The sequence below is a fragment of the Oncorhynchus clarkii genome, chromosome 22, assembly GCF_045791955.1.
Source record: "Oncorhynchus clarkii lewisi isolate Uvic-CL-2024 chromosome 22, UVic_Ocla_1.0, whole genome shotgun sequence".
NCBI lineage: Eukaryota > Metazoa > Chordata > Actinopteri > Salmoniformes > Salmonidae > Oncorhynchus > Oncorhynchus clarkii.
This window is the reverse complement of record NC_092168.1, coordinates 4,590,551-4,606,337: the sequence shown is the minus strand read 5'-3', so window position 1 is coordinate 4,606,337 and position 15,787 is coordinate 4,590,551. Positions and strand designations below refer to the sequence as shown.

Sequence of the window (15,787 nt, the reverse complement as noted above, 5' to 3'; positions counted from 1 at the left end):
GAGGGCCGTTGTGGTGTCTGCTTAAGGGCGTATATACAGTGCCTTGCGAAAGTATTCGGCCCCCTTGAACTTTGCGACCTTTTGCCACATTTCAGGCTTCAAACATAAAGATATAAAACTGTATTTTTTTGTGAAGAATCAACAACAAGTGGGACACAATCATGAAGTGGAACGACATTTATTGGATATTTCAAACTTATTTAACAAATCAAAAACTGAAAAATTGGGTGTGCAAAATTATTCAGCCCCTTTACTTTCAGTGCAGCAAACTCTCTCCAGAAGTTCAGTGAGGATCTATGAATGATCCAATGTTGACCTAAATGACTAATGATGATACATACAATCCACCTGTGTGTAATCAAGTCTCCGTATAAATGCACCTGCACTGTGATAGTCTCAGAGGTCCGTTAAAAGCGCAGAGAGCATCATGAAGAACAAGGAAAACACCAGGAAGGTCCGAGATACTGTTGTGAAGAAGTTTAAAGCCGGATTTGGATACAAAAAGATTTCCCAAGCTTTAAACATCCCAAGGAGCACTGTGCAAGCGATAATATTGAAATGGAAGGAGTATCAGACCACTGCAAATCTACCAAGACCTGGCCGTCCCTCTAAACTTTCAGCTCATACAAGGAGAAGACTGATCAGAGATGCAGCCAAGAGGCCCATGATCACTCTGGATGAACTGCAGAGATCTACAGCTGAGGTGGGAGACTCTGTCCATAGGACAACAATCAGTCGTATATTGCACAAATCTGGCCTTTATGGAAGAGTGGCAAGAAGAAAGACATTTCTTAAAGATATCCATAAAAAGTGTCGTTTAAAGTTTGCCACAAGCCACCTGGGAGACACACCAAACATGTGGAAGAAGGTGCTCTGGTCAGATGAAACCAAAATTGAACTTTTTGGCAACAATGCAAAACGTTATGTTTGGCGTAAAAGCAACACAGCTGAACACACCATCCCCACTGTCAAACATGGTGGTGGCAGCATCATGGTTTGGGCCTGCTTTTCTTCAGCAGGGACAGGGAAGATGTTTAAATTGATGGGAAGATGGATGGAGCCAAATACAGGACCATTCTGGAAGAAAACCTGATGGAGTCTGCAAAAGACCTGAGACTGGGACGGAGATTTGTCTTCCAACAAGACAATGATCCAAAACATAAAGCAAAATCTACAATGGAATGGTTCAAAAATAAACATATCCAGGTGTTAGAATGGCCAAGTTAAAGTCCAGACCTGATTCCAATCGAGAATCTGTGGAAAGAACTGAAAACTGCTGTTCACAAATGCTCTCCATCCAACCTCACTGAGCTCGAGCTGTTTTGCAAGGAGGAATGGGAAAAAATGTCAGTCTCTCGATGTGCAAAACTGATAGAGACATACCCCAAGCGACTTACAGCTGTAATCGCAGCAAAAGGTGGCGCTACAAAGTATTAACTTAAGGGGGCTGAATAATTTTGCACGCCCAATTTTTCAGTTTTTGATTTGTTAAAAAAGTTTGAAATATCCAATAAATGTCGTTCCACTTGTTGTTGATTCTTCACAAAAAAATACAGTTTTATATATTTATGTTTGAAGCCTGAAATGTGGCAAAAGGTCGCAAAGTTCAAGGGGGCCGAATACTTTCGCAAGGCACTGTACATGGCTGTGACGATAACTGACACAAATTCTCTTGGGAGATAATATGGCCGGCGTTTGATTGTAAGGAATTCTTGTTCGGGTGAGCAGCAGGACTTGAGTTCCTGTGTGTTGTTATGATTACACCATGAGGCGTTAATCATGAAGCATTCACACCCGCCCTTCTTCCCAGAGAAGTGTTTATCTCTGTCGGCGCGACGCATGAAGAAGCCCGGTGGCTGAACCGATGTCGATTGCAAGATGAAGAGAATATGTCTGATAACCACACACAATTTGTTGAATGCAGATTCTTCTGAGGCTGAGAAAAATGAGTGTGGGAAGAGTCTGACTTTCAGGAAATGGCAGTTAAAGACAAGGACACTGAATTTAGACTACCAAACACTAGTAGTTTTACTTCTTGTGTAAAATGACATTAAAGTCAAAATCAAATCAAATGTATTTATATAGCCCTTCGTACATCAGCTGATATCTCAAAGTGCTGTACAGAAACCCAGCCTAAAACCCCAAACAGCAAGCAATGCAGGTGTAGAAGCACATTGGCTAGGAAAAACTCCCTAGAAAGGCCAAAACCTAGGAAGAAACCTAGAGAGGAACCAGGCTGAGGCGTGGCCAGTCCTCTTCTGGCTGTGCCGGGTGGAGATTATAACAGAACATGGCCAAGATGTTCAAATGTTCATAGATGACCAGCATGGTCAAATAATAGGTCTGGGACAGGTAGCACGTCCGGTGAACAGGTCAGGATTCCGTAGCCGCAAGCAGAAAGTAACAGTACTTCTACTTGAGTAGGATATTTCACTACTCTTTCCACTCCTGCTGAAATGTATATGTAAAGCTGTTTACTTGTTCTCACACTGTGTGGCATAGCATCTAATCAAGAATTGTTACACTGAAGAAGGAGCTGCATTTCAAAATGTTGGTTTAGTTATCAACCGTTGAAAATAAACAAGTAAGTATGGCTTTTCAAGTCAGGAAAAAAGATTACTAGTCAAATGAAGGGGGAAAAGCTGCTGTGGCAATTTGCATACTAACTGCCAGCTTTATAGTGGAGTTACCTGTTTTTTTTTCTTCACTTGTACACAATATTCCTTTCCATTAGGTCGCCAGTCATTAAGCTGGCATGAGAACATATCCTGATGCTTGTAACTTTGAATCTCTATATGTGCTGGTCTTTGTGCTTATTTAAATGAATTATTGGCCAGTCATGCTTTATACTCGATGCAAAACAGCGAAAGATGATAATATGCATTTACAGTCCTTAGCCTGTGAGACAGATATGTGGCCAGACTTGGCTTTAACGCGTATAGGCTAGGCTAATGGCAATGACAACTGCTTATACTACAGGGCTCACAAGGAAAACTCTGCCCTCAGGCTCGAGCTAGCAGGAAATGTCATCCTACTGAGCTCTGACTATGTAACTGATACTCTCCCCAGGGAGCTAACAAAATACCTATAGGCTTGGGCGATACCCCGGTATACTGTATATTTCAAAATAACGGTGGTATGATTTTCAATACCAGAGGCTGTGGGGGTGTGTGCTACGCCTCTGTTTAAAAGTTAAGTATAACTATAATACATCTAAGATGTGTCAAATTATATCCAGTTCAGGGCTGCAGCTTTGCATTTGGTTTGCTAACTTGCTAGCTAAGTGGGTAGATGTCAAAATCAAGCATATTCGTTACAGCAGAGACATTCAATCCCCTCCTGGATCAAGATCCCTTTTGCCTTAAGCTGGGTAGGCACTACACAACTTTTAAAATCCTAACATCATAGGGCCTTCCGAGTGGCGCAGCGGTCTAAGGCACTGCAATGCTTGAGGCGTCACTACAGATCCGGGTTCGATCCCGAGCAGTTGCCGCGACCAGGAGACCCATTAGTCGTCCGGGTTAGGGGAGGGTTTGTTGCAGTGATGGGATTGGGTGCCACGAAATTGGGGTGAAAAGGGTATAATTTTTTAAAATTAAATACTAACATTGTTGAGCCTCACATTAAAAACAGTCTTTCCTGTAGTTTTTCTTTTGTGTTGCCAAAATAGTGGTGCGCAGTCTAAACAATGTGGCATAGACAGGGTCAAGATTCTTCACTTGGTGTTGAGTATTCTCCCTACCACGCTGTCTCGTGAAAACAATGATGTGATTAGTTTGTAACGTAGCTATGAGCTCTGCTTCAAAGCAGCCTCATAATCTTTCAGACATTCACAATTGCTATACAGAGTTGAAATATATAGCCAACATGTTGAATTGAATAACATTGCTTGTGAATTTCAGAGCTGTAATTATTTGACACTTTACCTTTGGTTAAAGGCGAGTACGAACGCATACTAGTGGTAGTCATCTCTCCTGCTCGAGAGTCTACACCTTCTGGGTGACGCGAAACAACCTCATCATTTCACTGGCCTCTTATCTATTACTGATCACCAATCTCTTAACTTGTCGTTGCACATCTCACACTACAAAGCATTGCAGATTTTGTGCCGATAAAATCAAACATGTTTGAGCAGTCCCAGATGTCCTGATATTTTCAAAGACTACATCGACTACTACAAGCCCTCCAGATTGTCAGATGCTTCCAAGCGCAGAATAAGGCTTATGGGCTTGCCAGAATCCTATTTTAACCCCCTCAGTTGACATTTACACTCCTCTAACCACTACTGCGTCATCCATCTTTCCTCAATTGGACTCTGTGTCCTCTGCCAGTGGTGTATGCTGGTACAGAAACAAAGGCCCTATTCCAATCGAAAATGCATCCTCCTTCCTTACTCCGTTCCTTAAAGGGATCCCTGATCTCACAAGGTTGAATAGTTGAAGGCAGGGGCTAGCTTTCATCTATCTAATCATGTGAGATCAGTGATTACTTCGAGGAAGGCAGGGCTAATCTCAACAGGGCCTAGATCTGTAGTGTGGAGTTCACAGTTCAAGGCAGTGGAGTGTAAACTGGTCTAGAATGTGTCAACGACTTGGAGTTCTTTCACTCTGGCCTGTATGTCACACTCATAATGTGAATGAGGAGGACATTTTTATACACATTGAAATGTTTATTTATCAAATGCAGGGCATAAGTAATATATTTCTGTTTCAGTGCATGTGGGAGTGTTTTTTTTTGTGTGTACCAGACCATTGCTTTATGGGAGTTTTCCTGTTACTTGGGCAAATGGGCCGCAGTTGGGGAAATGCAGAAGAGCGAGGGAGGAGGGGTTATAGCATTCTGTGCACGTCTAGCTTGCACAGTGACCCCGCCTAGAGGCAACAAGTTCCCAGCCACATTCTGACAGCCTCAGGGGCAGGAAGGAAGTGCTTACTCACTCTCTCTTACGCACACACACTCTCTCGCTCTCTCTCGCTCTCTCTCGCTCTCTCGCTCTCTCTCGCTCTCTGTCACTCACCCACCCTCTGAGACAGAGCCTTTTAAGGAAAAAGCCTTGCTCTCACTCAAGTGAAGCCGAGTCAACACACACAAGTACACACTGCTTGCGTAAACACACAGACACGCAAACATAAAGCATTGCCACACCCAAAGTAATGTGTTCACGTAAATATACAAACAAGAATACACAATATAAATGTGGAGTACTGCATGTAGATTTTTTTTTTATCAAGGGTTGCATGTAGGGCTGTGATGGTCATGGGATGACTGTAATTGGCCAGCCAAATGGCCAAGGTCTCGGTAATAATCGTTCAAATCGATTTTATCCTCATCTGCTCCTGGACTGAATGTGCTACCATAGACAGAATGAATAGAACTGGTATCCCCATTCAAGTCAATGGTGGACAGGCAGCCATTGCGAGTCAACCATAGGAGCAGAGCAGGAAGTAAAAGCAGGATGTGTACCCATCAATCTGTGCTGTGATTTGTTGATTCAACTCAACTGACATAACAAAAAATACATTCCATTGCATGAGCCCCATCAGTTAACATCATTTGAATGAACATTCTACATTTCAGCAAGGAAGAACAAAGTTTCATCACGTTAAGTCTGTTACGGCAGAAACTAAATCAACTGCACAAATGCCCCGCCGTCCTGTCTTTGGCCAGCTGTTCGTTTCACTATTTATTTTTTAAAATTTAAATTAAATGGTTAGGACTGTTTTATTTTCATCACGGTCTTCATCCAAAACTGCCGGTTACACGTTATACATGAATTGTTCCAGCCCTAGGGAACAGGAGCCCTATCTAGGATGTCTGGTCACATCTTCTCTTTTTATATATGTTGGTGTTAATGCTAAACTAACCATCTCTCTCATTCTCCCTTGCTCTCTATTCGTCCCATCTTTCTCTCTAATCTAGGCAGAGGCCAGGCTGGCAGCAAAGAGGGCGGCCAGGGCAGAGGCCCGAGAAATCCGTATGAAGGAGCTGGAGAGACAACAGAAAGAGGTACAACTAGAGGGCACTATATTCCCAATACACACATAATGTACACACTTACAGTGGGGCAAAAAAGTATTTAGTCAGCCACCAATTGTGCAAGCTCTCCCACTTAAAAAGAGTCTTCCCAGTCTGGTGCAGGTCTACAATTTTGTTTCTGGTGTCCTTTGACAGCTATTTGGTCTTGGCCATAGTGGAGTTTGGAGTGTGACTGTTTGAGTTGTGGACAGGTGTCTTTTATACTGATAACAAGTTCAAACAGGTGCCATTAATACAGGTAACGAGTGGAGGACAGAGGAGCCTCTTAAAGAAGTTGTTACAGGTCTGTGAAAGCCAGAAATCTTGCTTGTTTGTAGGTGACCAAATACTTATTTTCCAACATAATTTGCAAATAAATTAATTTCCCTAATTTTGTCTGTCATAGTTGAAGTGTACCTATGACGAAAATTACAGGCCTCTCTCATCTTTTTAAGTGGGAGAACTTGCACAATTGGTGGCTGACTAAATACTTTTTTGCCCCACTATGTTATACAGCACATAGACCACATGCATGCAACATTATTATCCATACATACAGAACTTCAACTACACTTCCAAATGTCAGACATAACAGACCAGGTGCAATAATGTACCTTACACAGACTTGGTCCCAAAACCACACCAAGCTTTAGGCACCATGAGTCACGTCACATGACCAGGGAGACGGTTCGGGAAGCTGGAGGGTCACATGGGGCCAGGGTTGGTCATTAAAGACGAAGGCATTAACTCTGGACACAGTGTTTCATCAAGCTGAGGGTCCTTTCATCCTGTGCCAGGGTGGGGACAGAGGTCACCAGTGTTAATGGTGTACTGTTATCACTTTATCCTTCACGAGAGTGCACAGCTGGGGATTTCTACCAAACAAATTAGCATACACTCTTAATATCGTAAGTATAAACAACAAGCAAGAACACTGTCATTAGAGATCCGGGGAATTAGGGGTTCCAGTTTTGCCTTTTTGGAACCATTTTTTCTTAATAAGGTGATTCTAATCTTAAAAAGTTATCTTGAAGTTATACAATCTTTACATCTAGTATATTCTGGAACACATGGTGCTTACTAGTTGCCAACCCTGATTTTGGTTTACCTTTTGACCGCTTCTTCTGTACGTACAAATTGGTGGGAAATTTATCTGCTTATGCTCTTTGACCCAGTCCTCTGTTGGCTGTGCCGGGTGGAGATTATAACAGAACATGGCCAAGATGTTCAAATGTTCATAAATGACCAGCATGGTCAAATAATAATAATCACAGGCAGAACAGTTGAAACTGGAGCAGCAGCATGGCCAGGTTGACTGGGGACAGCAAGGAGGCATCATGCCAGGTAGTCCTGAGGCATTTTTTATTTTTTTTATTTCACCTTTATTTAACCAGGTAGGCTAGTTGAGAACAAGTTCTCATTTACAACTGCGACCTGGCCAAGATAAAGCATAGCAGTGTGAACAGAGTTACACATGGAGTAAACAATTAACAAGTCAATAACACAGTAGGAAAAAAGAGTCTATATACATTGTGTGCAAAAGGCATGAGGAGGTAGGCGAATAATTACAATTTTGCAGATTAACACTGGAGTGATAAATTATCAGATGGTCATGTACAGGAAGAGATACTGGTGTGCAAAAGAGCAGAAAAGTAAATAAATATAAACAGTATGGGGATGAGGTAGGTAAATTGGGTGGGCTATTTACCGATAGACTGTGTACAGCTGCAGCGATCGGTTAGCTGCTCAGATAGCAGATGTTTGAAGTTGGTGAGGGAGATAAAAGTCTCCAACTTCAGCGACTTTTGCAATTCGTTCCAGTCACAGGCAGCAGAGAACTGGAACGAAAGGCGGCCAAATGAGGTGTTGGTTTTAGGGATGATCAGTGAGATACACCTGCTGAAGCTATTTTGTAGATGACGTCGCCGAAGTCGAGGATCGGTAGGATAGTCAGTTTTACTAGGGTAAGTTTGGTGGCGTGAGTGAAGGAGGCTTTGTTGAGGAATAGAAAGCCGACTCTAGATTTGATTTTAGATTGGATATGTTTTGATATGAGTCTGGAAGGAGAGTTTACAGTCTAGCCAGACACCTAGGTACTTATAGATGTCCACATATTCTAGGTCGGAACCATCCAGGGTGGTGATGCTAGTCGGGCATGCGGGTGCAGGCAGCGAACGGTTGAAAAGCATGCATTTGGTTTTACTAGCGTTTAAGAGCAGTTGGAGGCCACGGAAGGAGTGTTGTATGGCGTTGAAGCTCGTTCGGAGCTCTTGGCCGAGGCATGGTTCTAGGGCTCAGCTCCTGCCAGAGAGAGAGAAAGAAAGAGAGAATTAGAGAGTGCATACTTAAATTCACACAGAACACCGGATAAGACAGGAGAAGTACTCCAGATATAACAAACTGACCCTAGCCCCCCGACACAAACTACTGCAGCATAAATACTGGAGGCTGAGACAGGAGGGGTCAGGAGACACTGTGGCCCCATCCGATGATACCCCCGGACAGGGCGAAACAGGAAGGATATAACCCCACCCACTTTGCCAAAGCACAGCCCCCACACCACTAGAGGGATATCTTCAACCACCAACTTACGATCCTGAGACAAGGCCGAGTATAGCTCACAAAGATCTCCGCCACGGCACAACCCAAGAGGGGGGGGTGCCAACCCAGACAGGAAGATCACATCAGTGACTCAACCCACTCAAGTGACGCACCCCTCCTAGGGACGGCATGAAAGAGCACCAGTAAGCCAGTGTACTCAGCCCCTGTAATAGGGTTGAACTCACCAAATAGCATCGGTAGTTGACGCTCTTGTTCAGTTGTCATATGACCAAGGACGCATCGGTTTATGTGTACTATTTCTTAATGTAACGGAACTATAAATCATGTTGCTTTGGTCCAATAGATGTTTACATTGTGTTCAGCTGTTGTATTTGGATAGTTTTTTTTATTGGCTGAGATTTGTATTAGCAGTGTCTCTAGGTTAGTTTCCAGCTGTGAGATTAAGTAATGGCTCTGATTGGACGATAGGAGATTGTAAATCCCTCAGTCTCAGTAAGTACTCCATCAAGCAGGGCTGGGGTAAATTCCATTTCAGTCAAAATTCAATACATGAATTGGACATTTCCTATTCGAAAATATTGGGTAATCATTAATTCGTTCATTAAAGTTATGTAAATCAGAGTGATGTATTACCTGAGAGGGACTTAAGCATTGCATAATGCTACATGCTCCCTGCTAGCTTTGCCTCCCTCTTGGTTCTGCAGACTCAAGCACCTTTTAGGTTCATTAAATCACCATTTGGTTTGACTCTGCCGATAGAGGCTCTAGTCTCTAGATTTTTACGTTTTTGTTCTGATGTGTTACATGGTGAATGTGTCTTGCTGTGGTTTAGCACCTCTGATCCCTACCTAAGGGAGCCTCACCTTTCTTGGGTCACTATTCTTAGACCACAATAATCCTACAGAAAGCTTTACAGTCACTGCTCATTCTTACTCCAACATTGCTACCCTGCTCTAAGAAACCATATGTTCTTGCCTTAATGTACAGAATGATCACTGTGATAGTACTTTAGTTGTTTAGTGTACTATGTTGTGAGTTTCTCATTTCTCATTTGTCCCATTTTAGATGTGAAATTTGCCAGCAATGAGAGACACATGCCATATGCTCACACATTTAAAACATGTGGTTGAGCAAACATTGCACCATCCCTGTGTTATGGTAGGCATGCATGAGCAGGCACCCCCCCCCCCCCCCCCCCCTGTCATACTCACCGGATTAACAGTCAGTGTTCAGATTAGTCTGGTCAGGAGGTGTGTTTGGTGTGTGTGAATGTGTATGTGTGTGCGTGGCTTAAACCCTCAAGCCAAGTCCCAAAGTAGCTTAGCGGGCTGTCCTCCTTAGTGAAGCCTCTTGTTGACGAACAGTGGTTCGTTTATACCGCTCCAACGATGTTATGTCTGGACAGCACTACTATGCTTTCCACTACTGTCCGGATGATAACTTTAGGAGATATCCTCTTCAATTGTAGAAACACTCAAGCCAGAAGAGTGGATTGCTAGCTGTATATCTACAGTAGTGCTAACCTAAATCATCAGGTTGTCTTTGTAGCAACGCCTGAGCCTCTGAACTGGGAACTTTTAACCTCCTTGATCCCGTCTGCATGGCAGGCCATCGTCATTGGCGACATCTGTATGGAACACCTTAAGTTTGCATCGTGACCGCAGCAGGACGGCCGGGCGGTGGTTGGCGGGGAGGGGGTTTCGGGCTGCCCTTAAAGGGCGTCCGGGGACCCCTCCAAATAGAAAGGTGAGCCAGTATGTTTGAAGCTAGTTGGGACGGGAAGCGGGAGGTACAGTACCTAAGCTGATTGTGTAACTCATCTAATAAATGGTCTTGCACTGAACGAGGCAAGGTAATTGTTTACGTGTTTATTTACACTTGAATAATGAATAGTGATGATTTTCGTTCTTGACCATTTATCAAATACTTTGGTCAGACCTTGATATGAAGTTTTACCTTAATTTGCAATCTCTGCTTTGAAATCGTCTTAAATCCCAAACAATTTCTGTAATGAAATCGCCAGAAAAATCTGTATTCTTGATTGACATGTTGCTGTGAGGCACTTTAAGCACGCTGGTTCTCAGAACAACTTTTCCAGAATGCTGACTCCAACGTGCCTCACAGACGCTGAGACGAAAAGCTTGTCACCTTTCATTTGTTGGTAGAAGCTAGGTATCTTTTGCTCTGAGGTCAAAGAGAGCTCAGCTGCCAAAGCTTGGAAGAAGAGGTTTCAGTATCACCTTTGTTTCATAATGCTTTTATCATAAAAGGTGGCATACCTGTGGCAATGGGACATATGTTTATGGTACTGTAAGTACACATGTTCCTGTGTGATATTTTGGAGATGAAATGACAAACGCATTTGTTCAGCTCTCAGGTCCTTGAAGGTGACCAACTTCGAAAGAGAAACGCTGACACAAATCTTAACTCTAACAATAAGTGCTTTTCCGACAGGTCTCGGGCATTAACCATGACAAAGGGTCAGTAAATCTGCCATGGGGGGACTTTGCCAAGGTTGGGGCAAGATCTTTTGGCCAGACCAATGGCGCAAGCACGGACATAGACGTCAGGCAGAAAAAACATTAATTGAGACTGATGGACTTGTGGGGTCAAGAAGTGGTAGGGCGCCGTCTGAACAGCACTTCTAGTTAATGAATGAAGATTAACAGTGGGTGAAAGGGTCAGCCCAACTGATGATGGATCTGTAGAACTGAGAATCGCACACCAGCTAAAGCATGTACTGCAGGGCTGAAAGCGAGAGAGTGCTGTTAAATCTGGATTAGTGGCCCACTGACAGGCCAGTGAAACTGGAGGGGTAGGGTGTCTTTTAAAACCAGGAAAAGCATTGATGGCTGGGGATTGGCGGACAGTATAGAAGAGGTGGCACATTTTTCACATAGCTCGTAGAGCGATTTTGTCTCAGTGACCACAGACTGAGCTCAAAGGTACAGCATATAAAACATTGTAACATGTTTTTCAATAAAATCGGAAAGAGTTAGCTTGTTTGCTCAAGTGGACCTCCACCGAGACCAGATCATATAATTTCAAATACTTTAAGGAACCACTCATAGGGAGTTAATCAAACTTCGCTTGGTGAGTGCAATAACTAATGCATTTCATGATAAATACATTTCTAAGCTTGTATGAAGTGAATTCATCTCATAGTGTCATGGGAAGGTTTGGTCTCCAACTTTGTCTTTTGGGTCTGTTTTGGACCATTTAACGCTGTAGTTTCCCCAATTCAGGTCTATTAGAATAGTTTTTTACTGTACTGCATGTACCTGCTAATGAAGACGACTAGTGCCGTTCTGAGTGAAAACTGTTTTTGTCTATGTATAAACTATAAATATCCCAATTCTTAAGATGTTCAGAGGGGTATACTACATAGTGGGTTTGAGGACCTAACTTTGGTCAGTTCTGAGTTCAACTTGGGATAACCGTTGACATAAAGGTGGCTCACCTTCTAGCCAGGCCAATTTCTATGGCAACGAATACTTCAGCTCTAACCTGTTAACTCTACTCCACTATCCTGAAAGAAATCTCTGGGCGGTGCGTTGAGGAGCAATTAAATCAGATTCCCTCCCTCTCACAAAGACTGCATTATCATCCCTTCATCTGTAGAATAGTTGATGTTCTTTTATGTTAAATTCAGTAATAATGAAAGACTTGTCACACTACAAATTTTATGTCAGGATGCATTTAACTTATGTGCAGTAAAACCTTCGTATGACTTAATACTGTTATTTTATCGATAGTGGGGAAAAAAAAGGGTAATTGATAACTAGCTTGGTTACTAGCTTGGATTGAGTTAGCGACAAGTGCGGGATCAATATCCACCTTCGTAACATGGATGAAGCCTGAGTTGGAGCTAGTGTTCAGTAATGTGATAGGTCTTATTTATTTAAAGAGTATATTACAGTTAGAAGCAAAAGGATTTGAAGCAATAGCCTATAACTATTTTGGCACCGTTTCACGCTGCTCTGAGACAAGCATGGGGACTGGTCTTGATAAATCAATCAGATTTTTATTTTCACTGAATCTCCGTTTGGGTATTGGTTAGACTAGAATTAGAAAATTAGGGTGAAGAAATGTAATGCTCTTAGTGTAACCTTTATTTAACTAGGCAAGTCAGTTAAGAACAACATCTTATTTACAAGGACAGCCTACTCCTTCCTCCCTGTCGGGGAATTGAACCCCGGTCTCCCGCGTGCCCGCATTCTCTAGTACAGCCATTATTGAATGTTCTTGAGGTCACCAAGAAAGTCTGGACATGGTCTGCTCATCCTTATGTAAGGAATTAGGCACTTTCCCATGTTTACTACAGTATGTATTGAAGGCTATGTTTACTTGTCTGACTGCACAGTAGCCTAATAAACAAACGCAGGTGGCTTATCTTCAAAATGCTTTATTATCTAAATGTAACAGCATATACTGTACAGTACTATATTTCTTCATCAGCATCTTTATGCTTTCATTAATAAAATAATGATAAAATACTCTTTCAAAATGCAGTTGTTGATTTAGTTATGGATCCATAACAAATTACTATGGGAACAAATATTACTGAATTACAGAAATATTGGAACAAAGTTGTCTAATGAAGGCAAACAAATTGTTGCTTACTGAAATACGCTTTCAAACACACGGTCACGTTGTACAGTGTCATTATGGCTATTAGCAGGGCTATATTTTGGCCTTTATAAATATTATTTGGGCCTTTTTATTCAGATTACAATCGCTCACTGTCGTGTTTTTGAAAATTAAATAATCTCCAAAATATCATTGTGTATATATAGCCTTCCCGCTGTGGATGTCTATTTCAGCACCGTTTAATGCTGCTCTGAGACGAGCATGGAATTATTTTCCATGATATTCTTAAGATATGTGTTGACTGAGTATAAGCAAGTGATATCTGCTAATCAAATCAAATCAAATCAAATTTTATTTGTCACATACACATGGTTAGCAGATGTTAATGCGAGTGTAGCGAAATGCTTGTGCTTCTAGTTCCGACAATGCAGTAATAACAAGTAATCTAACTAACAATTCCAAAACTACTGTCTTGTACACAGTGTAAGGGGATAAAGAATATGTACATAAGGATATATGAATGAGTGATGGTACAGAGCAGCATAGGCAAGATACAGTAGATGGTATCGGGTACAGTATGTACAAATGAGATGAGTATGTAAACAAAGTGGCATAGTATAGTATAAAGTGGCTAGTGATACATGTATTACATAAGGATACCGTCGATGATATAGAGTACAGTATATACGTATGCGTATGAGATGAATAATGTAGGGTAAGTAACATTTATATAAGGTAGCATTTTTTAAAGTGGCTAGTGATATATTTACATCATTTCCCATCAATTCCCATTATTAAAGTGGCTGGAGTTGAGTCAGTGTCAGTGTGTTGGCAGCAGCCACTCAGTGTTAGTGGTGGCTGTTTAACAGTCTGATGGCCTTGAGATAGAAGCTGTTTTTCAGTCTCTCGGTCCCAGCTTTGATGCACCTGTACTGACCTCGCCTTCTGGATGATAGCGGGGTGAACAGGCAGTGGCTCGGGTGGTTGATGTCCTTGATGATCTTTATGGCCTTCCTGTGACATCGGGTGGTGTAGGTGTCCTGGAGGGCAGGTAGTTTGCCCCCGGTGATGCGTTGTGCAGACCTCACTACCCTCTGGAGAGCCTTACGGTTGAGGGCGGTGCAGTTGCCATACCAGGCGGTGATACAGCCCGCCAGGATGCTCTCGATTGTGCATCTGTAGAAGTTTGTGAGTGCTTTTGGTGACAAGCCGAATTTCTTCAGCCTCCTGAGGTTGAAGAGGCGCTGCTGCGCCTTCTTCACGATGCTGTCTGTGTGAGTGGACCAATTCAGTTTGTCTGTGATGTGTATGCCGAGGAACTTAAAACTTGCTACCCTCTCCACTACTGTTCCATCGATGTGGATAGGGGGGTGTTCCCTCTGCTGTTTCCTGAAGTCCACAATCATCTCCTTAGTTTTGTTGACGTTGAGTGTGAGGTTGTTTTCCTGACACCACACTCCGAGGGCCCTCACCTCCTCCCTGTAGGCCGTCTCATCGTTGTTGGTAATCAAGCCTACCACTGTTGTGTCGTCCGCAAACTTGATGATTGAGTTGGAGGCGTGCGTGGCCACGCAGTCGTGGGTGAACAGGGAGTACAGGAGAGGGCTCAGAACGCAACCTTGTGGGGCCCCAGTGTTGAGGATCAGCGGGGAGGAGATGTTGTTGCCTACCCTCACCACCTGGGGGCGGCCCGTCAGGAAGTCCAGTACCCAGTTGCACAGGGCGGGGTCGAGACCCAGGGTCTCGAGCTTGATGACGAGCTTGGAGGGTACTATGGTGTTGAATGCCGAGCTGTAGTCGATGAACAGCATTCTCACATAGGTATTCCTCTTGTCCAGATGGGTTAGGGCAGTGTGCAGTGTGGTTGAGATTGCATCGTCTGTGGACCTATTTGGGCGGTAAGCAAATTGGAGTGGGTCTAGGGTGTCAGGTAGGGTGGAGGTGATATGGTCCTTGACTAGTCTCTCAAAGCACTTCATGATGACGGATGTGAGTGCTACGGGGCGGTAGTCATTTAGCTCAGTTACCTTAGCTTTCTTGGGAACAGGAACAATGGTGGCCCTCTTGAAGCATGTGGGAACAGCAGACTGGTATAGGGATTGATTGAATATGTCCGTAAACACACCGGCCAGCTGGTCTGCGCATGCTCTGAGGGCGCGGCTGGGGATGCCATCTGGGCCTGCAGCCTTGCGAGGGTTAACACGTTTAAATGTCTTACTCACCTCGGCTGCAGTGAAGGAGAGACCGCATGTTTTCGTTGCAGGCCGTGTCAGTGGCACTGTATTGTCCTCAAAGCGGGCAAAAAAGTTATTTAGTCTGCCTGGGAGCAAGACATCCTGGTCCGTGACTGGGCTGGGTTTCTTCCTGTAGTCCGTGATTGACTGTAGACCCTGCCACATGCCTCTTGTGTCTGAGCCGTTGAATTGAGATTCTACTTTGTCTCTGTACTGGCGCTTAGCTTGTTTGATAGCCTTGCGGAGGGAATAGCTGCACTGTTTGTATTCGGTCATGTTACCAGACACCTTGCCCTGATTAAAAGCAGTGGTTCGCGCTTTCAGTTTCACACGAATGCTGCCATCAATCCACGGTTTCTGGTTAGGGAATGTTTTAATCGTTGCTA

At 43.3% G+C, this 15,787-nt stretch overlaps 1 protein-coding gene across 16 annotated transcripts in view; it reads left to right on the top strand.

Annotated features, from left to right (window-relative positions):
* The window catches only part of LOC139380206 (leucine-rich repeat flightless-interacting protein 2-like), an 87,084-nt gene that overhangs the window by 28,747 nt on the left and 42,550 nt on the right, over positions 1–15,787 (top strand). For all 16 annotated transcript variants that reach the window (XM_071122690.1, XM_071122688.1, XM_071122691.1 and 13 more), the window contains exon 2: positions 5,920–6,006. In XM_071122690.1, the coding sequence (XP_070978791.1) occupies positions 5,920–6,006 (87 nt within the window). The remainder of the gene's footprint in view (positions 1–5,919; positions 6,007–15,787) is intronic.